The 23,012-nt window shown below is 37.2% G+C and overlaps 1 protein-coding gene across 2 annotated transcripts in view; it reads right to left on the reverse strand.

Moving 5' to 3' along the window:
* LOC114047046 (astrotactin-2) overlaps positions 1-23,012 on the reverse strand; it is a 1,078,351-nt gene that overhangs the window by 654,695 nt on the left and 400,644 nt on the right. For both annotated transcript variants that reach the window (XM_027867720.1, XM_027867721.1), the window contains exon 7: positions 11,399-11,566. In XM_027867720.1, the coding sequence (XP_027723521.1) occupies positions 11,399-11,566 (168 nt within the window). The remainder of the gene's footprint in view (positions 1-11,398; positions 11,567-23,012) is intronic.

The raw sequence follows: 23,012 nt of genomic DNA on the forward strand, positions 1-23,012 counted from the left end.
GCCGAGGCACAAGATTGCCAACAGATGAATTTAATGGCTCCATATCATCCCAGTCACCATCTATTCCAACCAACCGATATGCTCAACAATTGAAGTTGGGAGTGAGCAGACAGTTTCTCTGACCAGTCTCAAACCTTTCAATATACCTTAAACTAAAAGCAAAGAAGATTCACATGTTGCAGAAGTAGGGACTTTAATGTTGAATTTGTCACTAATTCTACCCTCTACCCTGCTACCAGTCATGCCACTAAGTTCAGCATAATAATAATGACTCATTTTCTATAGTTTTTTTTAAGCTTATAGCCTTCTCTGTATCAGCTGAACAGAATAGGGAGTTCATATATTTTTATATAACGAAACTGAGGTTCAGAGAGGTCCCAAGGTCACAGTTTAATAAGTTTCAAGGTCAGGATTCAATCTTTGTCTTCTTATTCCATCAAAGTCAGGCACTCCTTTTCCACTAAAGCATACTGTTGCAATTTGCACTTAGATAATCTCCAAGTTTCTTTTCAGTTCTTTTCAGTCATTCAATTAATTAAATAATTAATTAATTAATTAATTAATTAATTCATTCATTCATTCATTCATTCATTCATTCTGTATTTATAAAGTGGATACTATGAGTCAGGCAATAATGATGCCAATACAGAATTGAAATAGTTTCTGCCCTCATGAAATTGATATTCTATCAGTGAAAGCAATATCTACATATATGTTTTAAATAAACATGAATTTTATATATAAAGTACATATAAGCAGTTTCAAGGGGATTCACTGACAACTGGGGGTGAATCAGCTTGGTTTAATGTAGAAATTGGGAACTGAGCTGAACTTGGAAGGACAAAAGGAATCTTTTGAGGTAGATATAAAGAAGGAAGGCATTACAGACACAGGACATAGCTTGTACAAAGGTGCAGGAGACGGAAATCAAATGTCATGTATGTAGAGCATCAAGCAGACCAGTTGACTGAAATGTAGTGTTTGAGACACAAAAGTAATGTCAAAGCAATCTGGAAAGAGAAATCAGAGTCAGATGGACAGGGGGTTTTAAATGTCCCACTCTGCCTCTCTTAAAAGAATTTAATTTCCCATGTTCCTCTATCCATATTAGCTCACTGACCTATAGACTGCTGCCTCTCAGCCCTGTCTCTGGCCTGATGTTACCCTTAGCAAAGGATTGCTGTCCCTGGCCTTTTTTAAGGAAAATAAAATGCTGAATTTCTAGGTAGTGAGTGTAGTAAAAAGGGCAGTGAATTGTACATTATTTATAATAACAGAAAGCTGGAAACAAGCTAGATGCAAGGGATAGGGAAATGGTGGAACAAGCTGTGATACATGAATGTAAGGGAATATTACCATTCTATAAGGAATGATAAATATGAAAACAAGGAATATGGAAAAACTTTATGAGGTTACATAGAGGGAAGGACATAGAGTTAAAAATACTGGTTATTAGAGTGTAAATAAAGTAAACATGGAGTGGCAACAAAAACTCTGATAAAATCTAATATACAATGCTGGTACCACAGTATCAAATTTAAAGCAGATATCCTTTCTTTCTATTAACAACTGGAAAATAACTATAGTGGAAAGTGTTGTGCTATTAGTTTCAATCACACTAATTTTGCTCAACTATTTTCAGGAAAAGCACTTAGGGGTAAATAAAAGAGAAAAAGGTCGATGTACAAAAAAGGTATATGTACAAACACATGTAGTAGGCCTTTTTCTTTTTTCCTTTCCCTCCTCTCCCTTCGCCTCCCTCCCTACCCCTTCTCCACCTCCCCTCCCCTCCCCTCCTCTCCTCTCCTTTCCATTCCTTTCCTTTAATCTTCTTCCTTTCTTCCTTCCTTTTTTCTTTCTTCCTAATCATTCTCACTTCACATGACCACTCACTGTTTGAGGTTAGATAATTGAAAATATTATTTGTTCTCCATTGCCACTTCCACGCTCTCCCTTCCACCACAATCATTCAGTAACCTCTTCTCCTTTGAGGTTCACCCAATCCATGACTACTGCCCAATCAAATTTTGGTAGTTCTTGCTTACTAATATCTAGGACACTTTCCTTTCTTCAATGAATTCAGTACCTGGCTCAAAGTCTTTCTCTCCTCCCCAACTCCTACCTTCACACCAGGGGACTTCCTCATGCATATTGATACTCTCTCAAACATCCTAACCTTCCAGTTCTTCAACTTACTAATTTACCATAATCTAATTCTCCATGCTTCCTCAGCTCCAGAGTTGGGCTACACATCCTTGATCTCATCATCAGCTACAGATGTTCCACTTACATGTTCATAATCCAAAATTTCCTGATCTGATTATAATCTATTGCCATTATCTACCTCTCTCTCTCTCCCTCTCTCTCTAGCAACCCCAAACCCTGTTCTACATTTTCATTGTGACCACCAGTTACTTGACCCTTCAGTTCTTTTCCAGGTCATCACCCCTGCACTGGCTACATACACCTGCCTCCCTACTGCATCTTAATCCACAGTCAACCAGTTCAACTCTATAATATCATCTTTTCTTGCCCCTTTATCTTATCACTGATCTTGTCCTTCTAAATCTCAGCTTTGGATTACTCACATCATCTGCATTACTCCTGGAGTTGCTGAACAAAGATAGAAAAAATCATGAAACTTTGCTAACTGGATCGACTATAAATTTATTTTACATAATCACAATTGCTCCTGCAATATACAAAGAGAATCTTTTTTACAATTCTCTAATTGATTCAATGTTCCACTCACTACAGAGGCATTTCTAAACCTTTTCGTACCTCCTCAAGTCTCAGGTGACACATTTTCCTTATGTATCGGTGAAAAAAATTGAGACCATTTGCCATTTATCTTTTCTCTTATTTATCTTTTCTCTTATTTATCTCACATCACTCAGATGCCTTCTACCACCTTCTCTTCCTTCACCCAAATCTCATAAGAAGAGGCATCTTTTCTCCTTACCAAGGATAACTACTCTACATGCATGAGTGATCTCATTAAATCTCTTCTTCTCCAGCAGATTGACCCCTCTATCATCCCTAATCTCTTACTCTTCTCCAATCTCTTCCTTTTTATTGGTTGCTTCCCAACTACCTAGAAACATGCACATGTCTTCCCCATCTTCAAAAAACCTTCATTTGATCCATCCCTTCCTTCTAGCTATCATTCTATATCTTTCCTCCTTTTTATAGCTAAACTCCCTGAGAAGACCATCTACAAAAGGTGCTTCAACTTCCTTCTTTTCTTTCAAAAAAAAACATATGTACAAACATATGTAGTAGGCTTTTTTCTTTTTTCTAGCTAGGTTGCACAGTGGATAGAGCACTGGCCCTGGAGTCAGGAGTTCAAATACATCCTCAGGCACTTAACACTTACTAGCTGTGTGATCCTGGGCAAGTCATTTAACCCCAATTGCCTCACCTCAAAATAAATAAATACATATTTATTTTATTTTTAATGTATGGAATAAAACAAGAATTTCCATAGCATAGTATGACAAAAAATGATTACACATGAAACTGCAAATATATAAAATTATATAAAATTTGCTACTCCTTTTAAATACGTAGTAAAGTTATCATGTATAAAATTTGCTACTCCTTTTAAATACGTAGTAAAGTTATCATGTAAATTATTTTCCCTCCTCCCCACTGTAGAGACGGCTACCATTAGATACAAATATGTATGTGTGTGTGTATGTAAAATCATTCTATACACCTATGTACCAGTTCCTTCTCTGGATGCAGATAGTCTCTTCCTTCATATGTCCTTCATATGTCCTTCATAGTTAATTTGAGTATTTATAATAGTCAAAATGACGTATTTGCTCAAAGTTGTTCTTAAAACAATATTACTGTATACAGTATTCTCTTGGTTCTGCTCATTTTGCCCTTCATTATTTCATGTAAGTTTTTTCATATTTTTCTGAGATCATTGAGCTCATCATTTCTTATAGCACTGCAGTATTCCATCACAATTATATACCACAACTCGTTCAGCCATTCCCCAACTGATGGTCATCCCCAAAATTTCCAATTCTTTGCCACCACAAAGACAGCTGCTGTAAATCTTTTAGAACATATAGGCTCTTTTCCTTTTTTCCCCTAATTATCTTTGGAAATAGACCTAGGAGTGGTATTGCTGGGTCAAAGGGTATAGGCACACTTCTTTTCCTCTCACCAACTTCTTAACTCTCTGAAGTCTGACATCAGACTTCATCATTCAACTGAAATTATTCTCTTCAAAGTTATCAATGATCTCTTAATTATAAAATCTAATAGCCTTTATCAATCCTCATCCTTCTTAACCTCTGAAGACTTTGATACTATCAATCACTTTATTTTCCTTGATAGTTTCTTTTCCCCAGGCATGGGTCTCCATGACGTTATTCTATCCTGGTTCTTCTCCTATGCAGCTCACCTCTCTTTCTCAATCTTCTTTGCTGAGTCTTCATCCAGGGCACACCTACTAACAATAGGTATGCAAAGCTCTGTCCTGAGCAGTTTTTCATCTCTCTCTTATTTTGCAGGATTATCTCAAAGGAATGAAAAAAAAAGAAGGGAAGGGAAGGGGAAGAAAATAAGCATTTTTATAGTACCTCCTACATGCCAGGCACTGTGCCAAGAAAGCTTCACAAATATTATTTCATTTGACCCTCACAATGAACCTGTAAGGTAGATGCTGTTATTGTCTTCATTTTACAGTGGAGGAAATAGTCCAATAGAGATTAAATGACTTGCCCAAGACCACACATCTAGGAAGAGTCTATGGCTGGATTTGAACTCAGGTCTTCCTAACTCCAGGCCCAAAACTATCCACTGTGGCACCCATTAGCTTCCCTGGATTAAATTATAATCTCTATACAGATGATTCTCAGATTTACTTATTCAGTGCTAACCTAAGACCTGACCTCCAATATTCCATATCCATCTGCCTGTTGGACATCTCAAACTAGATATCCCACAGCCATCTCAAACTGAACATGTCCAAGACTAAACCTTCCCCTAAGCTCTCTCCTCTTCTGAACTTCTCTTTTATACTGTCAAGGGTACCATCATTCTTCTAGTTTCCCAAGCTTGAAACCTAGGTGTCATCCTCCATTATTCACTCTCTTTCACACCCATATCTAATCTGTTGTCAAATCTTATTAGTTTTACCTTTGTAGAGTCTTTTATATATTCTTCCTTCTCCCCTGCCACAGTGCTATGGCCCTGGTACAGGCCATCACTATCTCACTTCTGGACTATTGAAATAACTGCTGATGGGGCTCCTCGCCACAAGTCTTTCCTCACTCCATTGGATCTTCCACTCAGCTGGTGAAGAGATCTTCCTAAAGTGCAGGTCTAACCATGTCACATCTACTCAGAAAACAGGTGCTCCTTATCATCTTCAGGATCAAATATACAATCCTCTGTTTAATTCCCCAACTCTTTATAACTTGGTCCTCCTTCCACATTTCCAATCTTCTTTTATCTCACTCCCACCCCAAATCTCCACATAATCTGTAATCCAATGACACTGGTCTCCTTGATGTTCCACACATAAGATTCTCCATTCCTGACTTTGTATTCACATTGTATGCCCTCAATGCCTAGAATTCTCTTCTTCTTCATCTCAGCCTCCTGTTTTCCTTTAGGTCCCAGCTAAAATACTATCTTCTACTAATACCACCTTTCCTGATCTGCTTCAATGTTAGTGCCTTCTCACTATTCATTATCTCCAATTTATTCTATATATCTATTGTTTGTACATGAATGTTTGCATGTTATCTCTTCCATTAAACTGTTAGTTCCTTAAAAGCAGCAACTGTCTTTTTATCTATTTATCTATCTATAATTTATATATATATATCCAATATTTAACATAATACCTGACAAATAGTCCGTGATTAATAAATGCTTGTTGACTGACTTACCTTATTTTGTCAGAAAGACATGAGTTTAAATACTACTTCACACACTTACAAGCTGTGTGACCCTGGGCAAGTCACATGCGCTCTGATTGCCTTAGTTTCCTCATCTGTAAAATGAAGTAGTAATAGCACCTACCTTCCAGGGCTGCAGTAAGAATAAAGTAAGAAAATATTTTAAAGCACTTTGCAAATCTCAAAGTGCTATATAAAGGCTAGCTGCTATAATTATCATTATTATTCATGTGTGAGCTATTAATATTGTATTCCTTCTCTCATGTGGGAAGATGGAAGACAAGGGGGTAGGGAAGAAAAAGAAAGAGACTAAAGAGAAAATTGCTTTTATGAGGTTGTCATGAAGAATCCCTACTTACACAATGAAAGACATTTATGAAAATACAGCTGGTTGCTATTGGTTTGAGTGCAAGTTATACACTTTGTTGATCTTCCAACCAATTATTTAATCAGAGAATATAAACTCATCTGAATAGTTACTTGACTGAAACATGATTAAGAAGGAGAGATCTGCTGTAAAACTGATCATACTATAAGGCTTCCATTACTTGTGACTGCTAGTTATCCCTATACCTCTAGCAAAGATCCAGCTAAGAGAAGAGGGAAAATCTCAAATGATGTTAGCAGGGACAAAGCTGGGAGTGATGTGACACACTGTCATCACTGCCCAATTTTTTTTTTTTTTTGGTATATGTTGTGTTTTACGGCCTCTGACAACTTATAGCATACCCCAATGTGTAAGATTCTCCACCGGAAGACAGACAACAAAGGACGGCAGAAACAGACACACAGCTAAACTCTCCCAAGAAACCAGACTCTCCAGAGTCTCGCTATTTTACCCCAAAGAGGTATCAGCTGACTCTCCAGTTTTCCCTTCTGAGAGCAAAGTCAGTTTTACAATGAGGACCATTTCAGGAATAGTGATCCAGAAGCCTGGGTACATTAAGTTTCTGTAGACTGATTAGCTATATGTAGCCTTTGACCTAAAGAAATTGGTGACCTTGGTCAGAGTTTTGTCAGTAGCAACTGTCTTCCTGCTCTCTCTCTCTCTCTCTCTCTCTCTCTCTCTCTCTCTCTCTCTCTCATTCTCTCTCTCTTTCTCTTTCTTTCTCTTTCTCTCTCTGTCTCTCTTTCCCTCCCTCCCTCCCTCTCCCTCCCATTACGGGTTTTCTTGGCAAGAATACTGGAGTGGTTTGTCATTTCCTTCTTCACTCATTTTACAGATAAGAAAACTGAAGCAAACAAGATTAAGTGACTTTCCCAAGGTCATACAGTTAGAGTCAGACAACTTGAATTCAAATCCCACTCTTTTACCTCATCCTACCCAACCAAAATACGTTTCATTTACTTTGTGTATACTGATATAGGTACATGATGACTCCCTCATAGAATGTAAGGTCTTTGAGGTCAGGATCTGCTTCATGTTTGCCTTTGTATCTTGAGAACCCGTATCTATACTTGGTACATTGTAAGCACTTAAATGCTTGATTAATTATTCATGTCACCGCTAGACAAGTCACTTCACTTGGCTAGGTTGTAGTCTCATTATCTGTAATAATAAGAGAATTTTACTAGATGATCTCACCACAAGCCTCTTGGAATTCTTCACAACCTTCAAGGCTCAGCTCAAGTCACATAGTCAAGACAAGGCCTTTCCTGCTAAATTACTGTGTGTATATGTGTGTGTGTGTGTGTGTGTGTGTGTGTGTGTAATTTACCTATCTAGGTATACTCCCCCCAATCCCTCAGAATGTAAGTTGCTTAGGACCAGGGAGTGTTTTCATTTTTGTTCTTGTATCCTTAGTGCCTGACAGTATCTGGCACATAATGGGTATATAAAATATGTTTTTTGAATTGAATCTCTAAGATCCAAAATTGTTTTAAATCCTATGTAGCTCCTTATTTCCTATCTTAACTCAGTACCAATAGAACAATGCTCTCCCACAATCCTTTGTAATGATCTCTTAATGCTGGCATTTTATCTCATTCTGAATTTATTTTTCATGAGGGTTATCGGGGAATCTTAGAACTGGAAGGACCCCAGTGTCATCCAGACTAAATCCACTCTAAACAGGACTTTCCTCACGTTCCAAATAAATGGTCATTCACTCTCTACTTGAAGACATCAATCATAGAAAGTCCATTACCTCCTATGTGAATGTTGTTCTTAGTCCTGCTTCACTTTTGTACATTTCTTTCTTTTAGGAAGTTTTCCTAATATAGAGTTTAAAGTTGCATCTCTGCAACTTCTCTACCCACTGTTCCTGATCCTGTGGCCAAGCAGAAATTTGATTCTTTAACCCTATGATAATCTTTCAACTCTTTGAAGAAAAGTAATCAAATTATTTGACCCTTTAAGTATTGCTTCCAAACCAGGGGTTCTTAACCTGGGCTTCTAGAATTAATTGGTTTTCTTTGTTATTCTGTGTATTTTATTTTATGCATTTAAAGCTATTACCCTGAGAAAGGGTCCATAGGTTTCACCAGACTAACAAAAGGGCCCACTTCACAAAAAGCTGAAGATCCCCTTCTCTAAGAATCCTTGAACTAAGAACTCCTGATATAAACTAAAAATCCCAAGTTCTTTCAACTGACCATAATATAGCAATGGTTTTGAGTGCCATTGCTTGCTGGTCACCTCCCCACTTGTCATTGTCCTTTCTAAAAAGTGGCCCTTGCCTATAAAACTGTGCATACCCTTTGATTCAGCAATATCACTGCTATGTCTATATCCCAAAGATATCAAAAAAGGAAAAAAAGACCTATTTGTACAAAAATATTTATTGCAGTTCTTTCTGTGGTGGCTAAGAACTGAAAATCGAAGGGATGTCCATCAACTGGGGAATGGTTAAACAAGCTGTGGTATATGATTGTGATGGAATATTATCGTGCTATAAGAAATGACAAGCAGGATGATATCAGAAAACCCTGGAAACACATGAACTGATGCAAAGTGAAGCAAACAGAACCAAGAGAATGTTGTACACAGTAACAGCAATCTTCTTCAGTGAAGAATTGTAAATGACTTAACTATTCTTAGCAACTCAATGATTCAAGACAATCTCAAAGGACTAATGATGAAGCATACTATCCACTTCTGGAGAAAGAACTGCTGTTATTTGAATGCAGACTCAAGCATGCTATTTTTCACTTTCAGTCTTTCATTCTTTTTCTTTTATTTGAGTTTTCTTACACAAAATGATTAGTATGAAAATGTTTTGCATAACTGCACATGTATAACCTTTATCTTATTGCTTACTGTCTTGGGGAAGTAGAAGGGGAGGGAGGGAGGGAGAAATCGAATTTGGAATTCAAAACTTTAAAAAAATGTTAAAAAATTGTTTTAAGGTAATTAGAGAAAAGTAAAATACATTGGAAAAACTTAGCCCTTGGTACTACATACAGTACTCCAAATGAGACTTGAGAGTAGTAGCAGCACACAACTGGACTGTCACCTCACTCATTCTGGACACTCTACTCAAGGTCTTACTGAGACTGAAGTTCACTTAAATTACTTTCACATTAACTACTGTCTAGTCATAAGTCCTTTATCCTACATTTGAGCAGGCAACATTTTGAAGTCAAGCACGTGGCCTTATGATATTTGATTTAGATAGGATCCATTTTTGTTGACTTCTTTGGACCCCAAGTCTGTCAACTAACATGTTAGCTATCCTTCACAGCACAGCATCATTGATAAATTTAACATCAAGTCATTTATGAGCCTTAATCCAAGACACTGACAAAAAGCTGAAAAGAACAGGACTAAGGATAGAATCTGGGACCATCTTATTAGAAGTCTCTAAAGGTTGTCGTATCAATAACTATTATTTGGAAATGGGCATTCAACCAGATCCCAATTCCACTTAACTCGACCATTACTCCACATCTCTTCCATTTTATTTACTAGGCTATTGTAAAAGAAATCTGGGCATCTAGGTGGAACAGTGGACAGAGTGCTGGACCTGAAGTAAAGAAGACTCATCTATCTGAGTTCAAATCTGGCCTCAGACACTTACTAGCTATGTGACACTGGACAAGTCACTTAGCTGGAGAAGGAAATAGTGAACCATTCTAGTATATTTGCCAAAAAAACCCCAAATGGGGTCATGAAGAGTTGGACAAAATTGAAACAAATAAATAGCAGCAACAAGAGAAATCTAAGTTTCCTATGTCTATTGGCATGGCTTAGCAACCTTATGGTACTCTTATCTATTCCTCCAGAAATTCCTCCCAGACATACTTTGGAATAACACTGTAAAAGGAAAGAACACATACTGGGAGTCAGAAAACCTAGGTTACAGTCTTAGTTCTGACATTAACACTGTATGACCATAATAGAAAAAATGTCCCCTTTCTAGGCCTCAATTTCTGCATCTGCACATCTGTAAACTGATGGTTCTGTACTAGATAATTTACAAAGTTCCTTCCAGCTCTAAGATGAGAGAAGTTACGTTCTGACATTCTACATTCTAAGTATAACACAAAGTGAAAAAAGATAATTCAAATTGGAATGCATTTAAGAGAGGCTCAGTTTTCAGAGCAAGGGTCATAATAGTATAACTATCCTTCATTTCAGTGAGATCACATGTAGCATTTTGTTCAGCTCTAGGACTCATAGTTTAGGAAAGACAATGACAAGCACATTCAGAAGAGGCAGACAAGGATTACAAGAGGGTTGGAGACTGTGACCTCAAAGGTTTAGTTGAAGGAACTAGATGTTTGGCCTGGGGATATGTCTTCAAATATCTGAAAAGTTTGTCAACTATGGGAAAGGGATTATGTTTGTATGCTTGTTTCATGGAGTCCAAGAGGGCATACAAGGAAGAGGTGGGAGAATTAGAGTTAGACTAAGAATGAAAAGACACATTACTTCTATTAATATAGTTTAGGACTGATGGGTGTAAGCACCCAAGAAACACATTTCAGCTTAAGGTAAGGGGAAGGGTGTACTTCCTAAATTATTAGAATGGGCTGTCTTGAGAGACAGTGGACATTCTTCAAGTAGAATACAGATATCGTTAAGTCAAAGATATCAAAGACTAGATTCCTTTTCAAGTTATGGGTTAAGCTAGACAATTTTTGAGATCCTTGTCAACTCCATAGACCATGATTCTGGGCAGGTTCCTTCTAGCTTAAGTTTTTAGGTTCTAGTGTTCTCTTTCCTCCATTCCTTTCCAGCCTCAACATTCTATGATACCATGCTTTTTTCCTCTCATATAGTAATGCCTCACCCAAAACAAAAGCAAGAAGTTTTGACTAATTATCAAACAACAAAACAAAATGGGCCTGTGGCAATAATGAGTTAAGACTGTATTGTAGAATTACTAAGGCTGATACTCAGAGACCTCCATCCTTGATTACGACTTTAAGCACAGGGAGCAGATACAGATGGTACACCAATGAATTCATTTAGATTGTTTCTCTTCATCCCCTACTCAATCCTGATGTGGACACCCCTTCTGTTGGCTCACCTGTTTCCTGATCACAGAGCTGCTCACAGGCATCAGTGGTCCTCTGCCCACATAAGTCTCTTATCCAGGGAGATGTGGCATTAATCTGGTAATAAAGGGAAAGCTTGGCTGGGTTTAACCAATCGGAGATGTCCAGGTAGCTCCCCTCACTCACCACAAAGCTGCTACCTGTGAGTAGACAGAAAGATACTTTAATTTTTTTCCAGTAGTGATACAGATACATTAGAAGGCAACATACAGCTCCATGTAGAGGACACAAAAAATGTATATGAAGCTATATATTCCTTATAGCATTACATGATATAGACTGGTTTCTCTTACTACTTTCTAGGACAATTTATCTATTTTATGCAGAGGTAGAAATGCCTATTTATCCATAATATGTTTGGGCCCCTGTGATATAGTAGGAGGGCCTTGGATAAGTCTCCTGAACTCTTTAGGACTCATCTTTGTTATCTGTAAAGGGACAATATTGGACCAAATGTTTCTAAGTATTATGAACAAGACTCTTGCTTTTGGAATTAGGAAAAAAGTGGAGTGCTGCCATATGGTTTTGAACCAGTCAATTCTCACAGCCTCAATTTCCACATGTGTGATACAGGGATGATGATATTTATAATGTCTGTATATCACAAGGCTATTATAAAGACACAATGAAATAATATATTTAAAGCACCAAAACTTACCCAGTGCCTAGCATATAATAGGCCCTTGATAAATGCTTACTGACTTACTGACTTTGAAACCATAAAAATACATATATATTTATATAAATGTAAACTATTTTTATCATAAAACAACAAACGCAAACACTTGAAGCAATTTGAAGACTAAAGCATAATGCAAAATAAGGCATTTAGAGAAAATCAGAACAGAGAACATTTATAATGCTGATTTTTTTAACCTTTTTTTGTATCATGGACCCCTTTGGCAGTATGGTGAAGCCTATGGCCCCCTTCTCAAAATAATCATTGGTTGTCTACATTCATAACTGAAGAAAACACTAGATTTCTTTTAGAGATTAGTGAAAATAAAGATGTAATTTTTTCTCATTTTTGGATTCCCCTGAAATATCTCCATGAACCCCTCAGGAGTCCATGGACCACAGCTTAAGAACTCTTAATCTAAAGGAAAGAGAAGTGACGTTTGCAAGTATTCAAGGTCAGTCAACTAACTATTGCAGTTCAGCACAGAATATGTTTTTAAGTTTCCTGGCATCCAAGGTAAAAAGGTAAACCCATTGCCTCACAGTTTTCATTTTCTGACCAGAGAAATACATTTAGTAACCGTTCAATAAATGTTCTTTATATAAATGAATAAATGGCAAGGACTCAATAATAGGCTATAGGATCACCTTGGGAACTAAATCCTATTTCATAAAAAAAGGAGATTCATCTTTCCCTATGCTTCAGAATCCCCCATGTTTTTCTTGGACCCTCCTTTCATCTGTTTGGCTCTGCAGCAAATGTATCTTTCTGTTGTCTCCTCACATCTCTCTCTCCAGAGAGCAGTGGTTCTGAGATGAATCCATGCCCAAATCTCTGCTTTAAAACTGTGATGTTTCTTTATTTTTAAAATATATTTTTCTCTCCCCCTGGCTTGTGGGAATATGCATCATCTAATTAGCCAAATAGATTTTCAGTTCAGCCCAATCATTTCCTTATCTAACATCTGAAGCCCGGCATTGCTCAGGGGACTGCACAGACACTGAGGTCCTCATTAACTCTGATCTTCAATTACATTGATTATAAGACTGCTTCTGTAATTGTGCAGCATACATCAAGGGTGAGTGGAGGAACCTTTGCCATTCTTTGGTGTTTTCTGTGAAGCCAAAGGCACATAGACCACCAAAGAAACTGAGAAGTACAGATGGGAGATAAAAATACCAAGGCAGAAGGTCTCACCAGACTAAATTTCCTAGAGAACCAGATAACAACAAGTGCTTCTCTTTTATATTCATGCCAGGTAAAGAGAGATTTTAAAAGAAAGCTTTTGGGGTCAGAAATGAATTGGAACTGTGAAGGAGAAGATTGCATGGTAGAGTTATTTTCATAAACGAAGCTAAGAGACTCTTGTCAAGCCTAATTCTTATACTTCCTCATGAGGTAAAAGAATGAAAGATGGAATTCTTCCCATTTTACTATCCCTTAATTATTTAGCTCCCATCTATCAGAGGTCTGAGGATGAAATCTAGGAGAAAAATGTCTCCCATCATGTCATTAAGATATCAAAGGCTATCTTACCTCCCCCCACTCCCTCATACACACATGAAATAGTCAAAATAATGAGACATCTGGGGAAAAAAGGTTCCTGGTAGAGACCCAATTCAATTCAATCAACATTTATTGATCACTTATTACATTCAAGGCACTCTGCTAAGTGTAAGGCAAACAAAAATCATTCCCCATCCTCAAAAAGCTTGTTTTTATTGCTAAATCAGTAGTCATATAAAAAGAAATAGTCAAAGAATGTTAGAGCAAGAGGGAATTTTAGAAATAGAATAGTCAAATATGAAAAGATGCAAAGTGAAGAGAGAAGAATCAGGGAACAATTTAGAAAATAATAGCAGTACTGTAAATAGAAAGACTTTGAAAGACTTAAGAACTTTGATCAATCTGTGATGAAGCATGATTCCAGAAGACTGAGGAGGAAGCATACTATTCAGCTCCTGATGGAGAGGGTATAGATACAATATGCAGAAGAAGACATACATTTTTGGACATGATTCATATAGGACTTTGTTTTGCATGACTATTCACATTATTTACAAAAATTTGGCTTTTCTTTTTCTCTTCCCATTTAGGGGGCGGAGAGTTGGGAAGGAGAGAAGATAAATGCTTAATAGGTGGGGGGGAAAGTTAAAAATGAGAAATCATCCAGTCCACTTCTTTGATTTTAAAGAGATTACTTTACTAGCCAAAATAGTGATAAATACTTATCACAAAATAGTAAGTAGCAGAGTCATATCTAGGCGGATCTAATGCCTAGAGGTTTTCCAACTCTTAAGCCCATGACCAAGCCACAGGGCCAACAATGGTACTCTGATAACTTAGATGAATCTCTGATCTCATTAAGTGGGTACCTGCTTCTATATGTGTTGATCATAGCCCATCCATTCCTTCTCAGACTGCATGAATCAGATCTATATCCTCTTGTAAATATGCCACAGAGGATCTATTCAACCATTGGAGATCGTGCCTTAGGTACTTTAAAATTGTAATGATATTGGCACAATACTAGGCTTTGACCATAAGAATGACCTACATTTATTTTTTGCTAGTCATACATGTCCTTAATGGTGACTTTTGCACAAATTAGTGAGTACAAGTCATCCTTAGTTTTATGCTTCAGGCTACTACATCCATTCATTGACCTTTAGATCACTTACAATTTTTAATTTTGAAACATCATGGTATTCCTTAATTCATAGCCACATAACATCACAAGGAGATTCTTGGTAATAAAAGGATGGTCTTTTCTTCCACCAATTGGGGAAGTGGCTAAACAAAGTATAGTGCATGAATGTAGTGCAATATTACTATACAATAATAAATGACAAATATGTTAAAAGCAGAGAAACATGGAAAGATTTACATGAATTAATGTAGACTGACATAAGCAGAAAGAGATAGACACAATGAAACTATAGCAATGTAAATGGAAGGAAGTACAACTATAAGACAATTGAAAGTGAATATTTAAAAATTACAAAAAAAAAACAAACAAACAAGCTTAGCCCTAAACAAAAGATATGAGGAAACACTTTTGCCCCAACCCCTACTTTTGCAGAGGTTTTGGGGTCCACAAGTATGGAAAATTGCAATTATACTGAAATTTTTAATGTATTGATAGGCTTTGCTGAATGCTTTTTTCTCTTCTTCTTTCTCTTTCTTTGAAAAAATACTGTTTGTTATATGGAATGACTCTCTGGTAGGTGGTAGGAGGAGGAATGGGGAGGATATTTGGGTGATTTAAAAACAAAAGATAATAATTTTAAATGGACTTTCATGTCATGAAATAGCTTGTGATCCTTGTAAACACTTCACAATTATTCCACCAAGCTTATTCCCTTCCTCTTATTGCATTCTGGCCCCAGACTACTCACTGTCCATATGCAGTGCCTACTTGAGATATATCTATATTTATATCTATCTATACTGTTACATTAATTTTCACCCATTGTAGCCGGTTCTCCCTTCTGGAGACAAAGAGAATAAGTATGATCCTTCCTCCAAAAAAGTAGTCTTTCAAATACTTTAAGACAAATATCATGTGTCTCAACTCTTATCAACTACATGCTAAATATTCCCAGTTTCTTATGCAGTATGACTCCAGGCCCTTTCTTTCCTTGTTGCTTTCCTTATTGATACTCTCTAGCTTTTCAATGTCCTGTTTAAGCAATGGTGCCCTGAACTGAACACCTCATTCCAGACGTAGTCAACAAGGACAAAGTACAATGGGACTATCACCTTCCTATTACTGGAAGCTATGCCCCTCTTTATGGACTTCAATTTTGCATGTGATTTTCTAGTTACCACATCCCACAGCTAATTCCTATTTAGTTGCAGTCTACTAAAACTACCAGAACTTTTTCAGACTAACTGCTTTCCATCCATGCCTCCCCCATCTTATAATTATGAATGATAGTTTAATGCTCAATATAATCTTATACTTATCCCTATAGAATTTCATCTTGGTAGATTTAACTCAATGCTCTAGTCTGTTAAGATCCTTTCAGATCCTGATAGTATTTGTTAAAAATGCTTCTTGATTTTGTTAATAATGATTCTTGATTTGGTGACCATGCATTTTTTGCTTTCATCCAAGTCTTTAATAAAAAATGTTAACACAGGGCCCAGGAATTTCTGGGTTACTCACTTAGAGACCTCCTGCCACACTGACATTAAACCTTTAATACCTACTCTTTGACCATCCAACCAATTCTGAATGTATTATATTTTATATTCATCAAATATCATCTCCACACAAAGAATATAGGAAATTTTATCAAAAGCTCTGCTAAAATCCAGGCAACCTATATCTATAGCACTAATTTATTTTATTATTTTAGTAATTCTGTCAGAGGGCAGCTAGGTAGCTCAGTGGATACAGTGCTAAGCCTGGAGTCAGCAAAACCTGAGTTCAAATCTGGCCTCAGATACTACCTTGAGCAAATTAGTTAACCTGTTTGCCTTAGTTTCCTCATCTGTGAAATGAGATAGAAAAGGAAATGAGAAACCACTCTAAGAAAACTTCAAATGGGGTCATGAAGAATCAGACACAATTGAAATGACTGAACAACAACAAAAATTCTTTCAGAAAAGGAAACGTGGTTAGTCTGGCATGACCTAATGATGAATATGGATTCATACAACTCTTTGCAATCTCTACCTGTGCTTCCAGATATTTATCAAACATCTCTTTAATCACCTGTTCAATAATTTTCCTGGGAACCAAAGTCAAGATAACTAACATACAGTTTACAGACTCAGTACTTTTCCCTCTTTTGAAAATCAAGATATTTGCTCATATCCAATCACATGGTCCCTCTGTCTTATTTTCCAGGATCTTCCAACTATCACTGACAGTGACTCATCAATCATGCCTGCCAATTCTTTCAATGTCCAATCAGGGAGATCATCTGGATCAGATAATTTGAGCTCATCAAGCTGGGTGCCCTCTTAGTGTTTCCTTATCTTAGGAATCACCTCCCTGATGTTTATTTTTGTTCTATCATTTCCAGTAAAAAGGCCAATCTCTTTTGCAAAGGAACAAAAGAAATCTGAACAGTTTTCTGCCTTCTGTTTTCATATTTTCATCAAAGATGCCCTTAATGTATGTGTAGACCATCATCATAAAGATTTTCTAGAGGTGAAAAGGTTAGTATTTGGTCCAGTCATTGCTGGTGAGTATCCTTTCACATTTGAGGCAGGAGGAGGCAAAAGCAAATGTTCATGGCCTTTTTCATTATTTTAGAATTTTGCCTCCTTTGGTATATTTTGAAAATAGTTCCTTGAGTGTGCTTCTAAAATTATCACCTCAAACATAGGTTTTTTATGTTTGCCTTTTTTTTTTCTGTGCCAGATACTCTTTTTGAGCTCTTTTTCATTTCATCTCTTCCTATAGCTCATTGAGAACTAAAGTGTGAGAGTTGAAATGTGATTCCACAGTAATCAATGATAAAAATTGGTTGTGAAATGCTGGCAAATCTTTTCCATTTCCCTCTATTTGCTGTGTTCTTTTAAGTGTCATGTATAAATGCTTCAAGGATAACATCATTTACTCAGGTTTCATGTCATGTTTTCTATAGGTTTCTTTTTCCTTTACTTTTTTTTACTATTGTGTGAGATGGTATCAGTAATATTCTCCCATACTCTTCTGTAATGTTTAGGAACTTCTACTCTAAACAGGCATTGACAATGGCTTCCATCTCTTTAAAGTTTTCAAGAAGGTAAAATATCTGCTAGGTAGACCCTTTTGGTCCCCTCTTGTAGCAACTGTTTTGATACTTGATTAACTTCTTTGAAAAATAGTGCCAGTGGGAGTTAATTTATTTACTTTCATCTATTTTCTTTCTTTCAGTCAACAGCTTGTTTAAGTATATCTGGTAAAAGTTGTAATTGAATATAATGTTTTCTCATCATTAGTCTAACTTATCATTTAGTCTTGATTCTTATCTTAGGTATTGTTGATCAATGATCTGGCTATACACAGAGAATTGATTGTCAAATGACTCCTCTGTTAGTAACTATTAATTTCTTGTCTGTTAACGTATAGTCAACTTCAGGGTGTGTGTGTGTGTGTGTGTGTGTGAAAGAGACAGAGACAGAGAGACAGAGAGAGAGACAGAAAGAGATTTTGTTCAGTGTTTAACACACCTGGAAACTTAAAGAATATATTTATTCTAAATCATGTTTTCCAAAATATTTTTCACCACCTTCCACCATCACCAAGAACCCATCAATCAACATTCATCTATTAAGTTCTTACTATGTACTAAGCACTATGCTATTGATCTCATTTAAAAAATCTTGCTAAATTATTTATAGCATTTCTTCACTTCTTCATTCTCTACATCAAAATCTGGTACAGATGCTGCAGTTATGTTCACAGTAGTCTTTTGAAAAAGTGAGATGACCAAGTGTCCTATGAATTAGGGTTTCTTGTCCTTGGGCACAAGGACACAAGAGCCACTCCTTGGGAGTTGATAGGCACTCCCATAATTTCTGCCACTTGGTAGGCTGTAGTTGATGGCTTGTTTGAGCTAAGGAGTTCTGAGATGCAGTAGGCTAGGCCAACTGGGTGTCTAAATTAAGTTTGTTTTTCATGATTTTCTTGCATCACTCTCATTTCTCTTCCCAGTTTTTCCTCTACTTCTTTTACTTGCTTCTCACAATCCATTTTGGGCTTTTCCATGACCTGGGACTGACTCATATTTTTTCTTGGAGGCTTTGGATGTAGGAGCTTTGACTTTGTTGTCTTCTTCTGGTTGTATGTTTTGATCTTTTGACACCAAAGAAAGATTCTATGGTCTGACTTGTTTTGTGCAGTTTGCTCATGTTCCTGGCCAATTACTTGAGTTTTAAACTCTTTGTTAAGGTAAGGGCCTGCTTCCAGTGTGGAGAATGTACTGTCCCAAGCTTCGGGGGTTTTGCACAGCTGTTTTCAGAGATACTTCTAGGGACCTGTAAATTTTCAGTTCTTCCAAGGTGGTATGATCAAGGGCAAGATATTTACTCCTTTCCTGGCCTGTGCTCTGGTCTATGAATGACCACAAGCACTCTTTTCTGCCTTGGAACTGTGAGGAGGATTCCCTCTACAGCTTGTAGTGAAGTCACTCCTTCCAGTGCTCCTCCTCACCCCAGGACCACCACCCAGAACTGTGACCCAGATCCATGCACTGGCAAAGCAAGAGAATTCTGCCTCAGCACCAGCAAGGAGATCTCTGCAATTCCCCTCTGATTAGTCACTCAATTTCCCCTCAGTCTGTGGGTCAATAGCTCCAGAAGCAGCTGCTGCCCCGGGGCTGCACTGGGACTGGAGCTGGGACCAAGCTTCTTTCTCACCTCTGTCACAGACCTTTCCTCCTGACTTTCTAAAGTTGTCTTTGGCATTTGTGGGTTGAGAAGTCTGGAAACTGCCACAGCTGCCTGTGATTCAGTCCTCTGAGGGCTGCTCCAGGTTCACTGAGGCCTGATCTTTGCCTGCATGCTCATGCTGAACTGCGTTCCTCTCCCAGCCTGGCATAATAGACCTTTCCAATCAACCATCCAGGTTGTCTTGGGCTGGAAATTTGTTTCACTCTGTCTTTTTGTGGGTTCTGCTGCTCTATAATTTGTTTAGAGCCATTTTTATAGGTATTTGGAGGGATTTGGGGGACAGCACAAGCAAGTCACTGCTTTTACTCTGTCATCTTGGCCTCTAAACTAAGTTTGGCACCAATATGATGTTAAGAAGTTAAGGCCTACTAGGTTGCCTAAGGCAGGCAAATTGGCTCAGCTAGAAAAACAGAGGAGGTCAAAGTTCCCATTTCAATCAGTGGTAGATTTTGGCCCATAAGTGCCCTCTGCACTGGCATTCTGGGTGAGATAGGAAGAACCAATCTAGAACAAACAAACAAAGGCCACACCACTTCTGTTACTCCCATTTCTACAGTGCTTCAGGCAGATAGCTTTTCTTATAACTTTTCAGGAAGGTAGTTCAAATGTCTCCATTTTATGAATGAATAAATTGAGGCTAGAGGCCCAGAATCACAGAACCAGTAAGTATAATTCCTGGAATTCTAAACGTTCTTCTAACTCCAACATCATTTTTCTTATGAATCAATGTGCTGCCTTTCTAGATCAAGCTCAAATTATTAGATTGTGATGAAACATCATGTAGTTATACTGTCCTGCAGCAAGAATAGGTCCCTACAGTTTTGAAGTCTCAGAATCTGAGTTGGAAAGGACTTCAGAGTACCAATATCTAAGTAATATCTTCTAAACATCTCTGACAGTAGCCATTCATCTTCCAATCAAGATTCTTGCTAATGAGAAACAACCCATTAGCTTCTGAGGCATCCTCTTCTACTTTGGGACACACTTCTTATATGGAACTTTATTACAAATTTAAAAGGAATAGCAAGTTATACATAATTGATTTGCAGTTTCATGTATAGTCATCTTTTTTATTCTATTATGTTATTAAAATGTTTGTTTTATTCCATAAATTAAAATAAAATAAATTTTTTAAAAAAATTTAAAAATAAGGGAAATCTCTCTTCTATAAGGGTGAGATCTGCTTCTCTGCAGAGTCCATCCATTGCTTCCCTCTGGAGCCACACAGAAAAAAAAAAGGAAGAAAAAAAAGAAATATATCCACACACACACACACACACACACACACACACAAATTTTTCTCACCAAACTGCCTATTTTCTTACAGACCCGTTGAAATTTCTAACTCTCTTTCTTAAACTCTGGCACCAAATATTTAATGTAATTCTCCATATGGGATATTACCAACACGGAAGACAGTGGGATGATCACCTTCCTTGCTCTATAAACTGTGGTTATTGATATAGAAGGAAATTCATACTATCTTAGGCATAATAATAACTAGCATTTATATGACACTTTAAAGTTTGCCAAACAGTTTACAGATATTACCTCATTTTATTCTTGCAGCAACTTAACATCTAATAGGTAGATGCTATTATAAGTCCAATTTTACAGTTTAGGACACTGAGGAAGGAAGAGATTAAGTGACTAGCTCACAGTCACACAAGTAGCAAGTGTCTGAGGTCATATTTAAACTCAGTTTTCCTGCACTCTATCAACTGTACCACCTAGCCGCATAAAAGAGGCATTGTTGTGTATTCTTCCCTGGTCAAATAACATCTAGAGTGAGTGTTGTGTTCAATTCTAGAAACCAGAGGCACATTGATGAGCTGAAGAACTTTTGGGGAGAGTGTCCAAATTATGAAGGACTTCAAGTCCATGCCTTTTGAGGATGAGTTGAAGGAATTAGGGACGTTAATCCTAGAAAAGAGAAGATTGAGTAGGGGTGGGGTGGTAATGAAGGTTGACATAAAAGCATTTGAAGGGCTATGATCTTGGAAGATGACTCAACTTTTCCTATTTGGTCCCAGAAGGCAAACTTAGTAAGAGTGGTTAGAAATTGAAAAAAATAAGAAATTTTAGGCTTGATATGGGGGGGGGGAAGATAACAAACTACCTAAAAACTAGGTTTATACCACAGTTTTTGGCATTGCCTTGGAAGGTAATAGCATCTTCCTCAGTCAAGGAATTCAAGAGGAGGCTTTACAACTTCTGTTGTTGAGAATTTTGTAATAGTGATTCTTTATGGGATACGGATTGTCTTATAAGGTCACTGACATTTCTCTGGACATTGAACTTTTATGATTCTATGTCATAATACATTTTGATGCCTTCTGCAGACTGAAAACCTTTGGGTGAATGGACCATTAGACCAACCTAAGAGAGCATTTCTCATGGTCTGATGATGGGAAGGAGGTATTTCCCACATAACAGAACTGACTTCTCAAAGCATCAACCCAGAGGCTTCCTAAACCTACAAAATCTGAAATCCCTTCAGGCCATTGTTTGGTTTGAATTCTCTCCTTTCCCTCACCTCAAATTGAGATCAAAGTTTGACTGGCAGAGCCTGCCACAGAAGTTCATGAGCTTCATATATCCCGGGGTCTTACCTTCAAAGTTAAGTGATACTGTTTGAGTCTGGACAAAAGAGGCCTGAAGTTTTGACATTTCTATTTTTTCCTTCTAGGATAAAGCAGTTTGGCAATGAATGAGGTAACAGGGGGGAAGAACAAAGACAGAAAATCTAGCTCATAGTTCTTTGTATTTTTTTTCTGAGAAAGATTAAAAGTAACATTTTTTTAAATGGTTAACTTTAGAATTTGTTTATATATATCTATATATATATCTATATATCTATCTATATATATATATTTGCTGTTTCTCTTTTTGATGCTCTGTCTAGATGGGAACCCAGTGTTAAGTTTAATTTCAATCCAAGATTATAGCTACTTCAATGTTACTGGCAAGTGCAACTCCAAATTCTAAGAACCTTGAACTTCACTGGCCTGCAGTATCTGGAACCTCTGTCTTCCACATTCTCTCCTCCTGTGTGCAGTGTCCAGAGTCAGTCTAGGTGAAAATACATAGTACACAATGGCATAGGGAATAATCTATATGGCAGCAGAAAACCTGGTTTTAAAGTCCAACTTTGCTTCTTATTACCTATTTTATCTTAAGCAAGTTATATCACCTCTTAGCCTTAGTTTCTTTATATATATAATAAAGGAATTGGACTTCTTTCTCTGTAAAGTTCTTTACAACTTCAAGTCTTACAAGCCTATACTTGCCTTTGTTAATCCCTCTTCTTCTCATAAAAGACAACCCTCTTCCCCAGCCTAAATACCTTACTCTTACTATAACTATCCTACTTCCTAGGGTTCAAGTCATCAATTACCACAACCACATTAGATTGTAAGCTCCTTGAGAGCAGGAACTGTTTTTTTTTTTTTTGCCTCTTTTTGTATCCTCAGAACTTAGCACAGTGCCTGGCACATAGCAGGTGCTTAACAAAT

Source organism: Vombatus ursinus, unplaced genomic scaffold, assembly GCF_900497805.2.
Source record: "Vombatus ursinus unplaced genomic scaffold, bare-nosed wombat genome assembly UNPS02014786.1, whole genome shotgun sequence".
NCBI classification, from domain to species: domain Eukaryota; kingdom Metazoa; phylum Chordata; class Mammalia; order Diprotodontia; family Vombatidae; genus Vombatus; species Vombatus ursinus.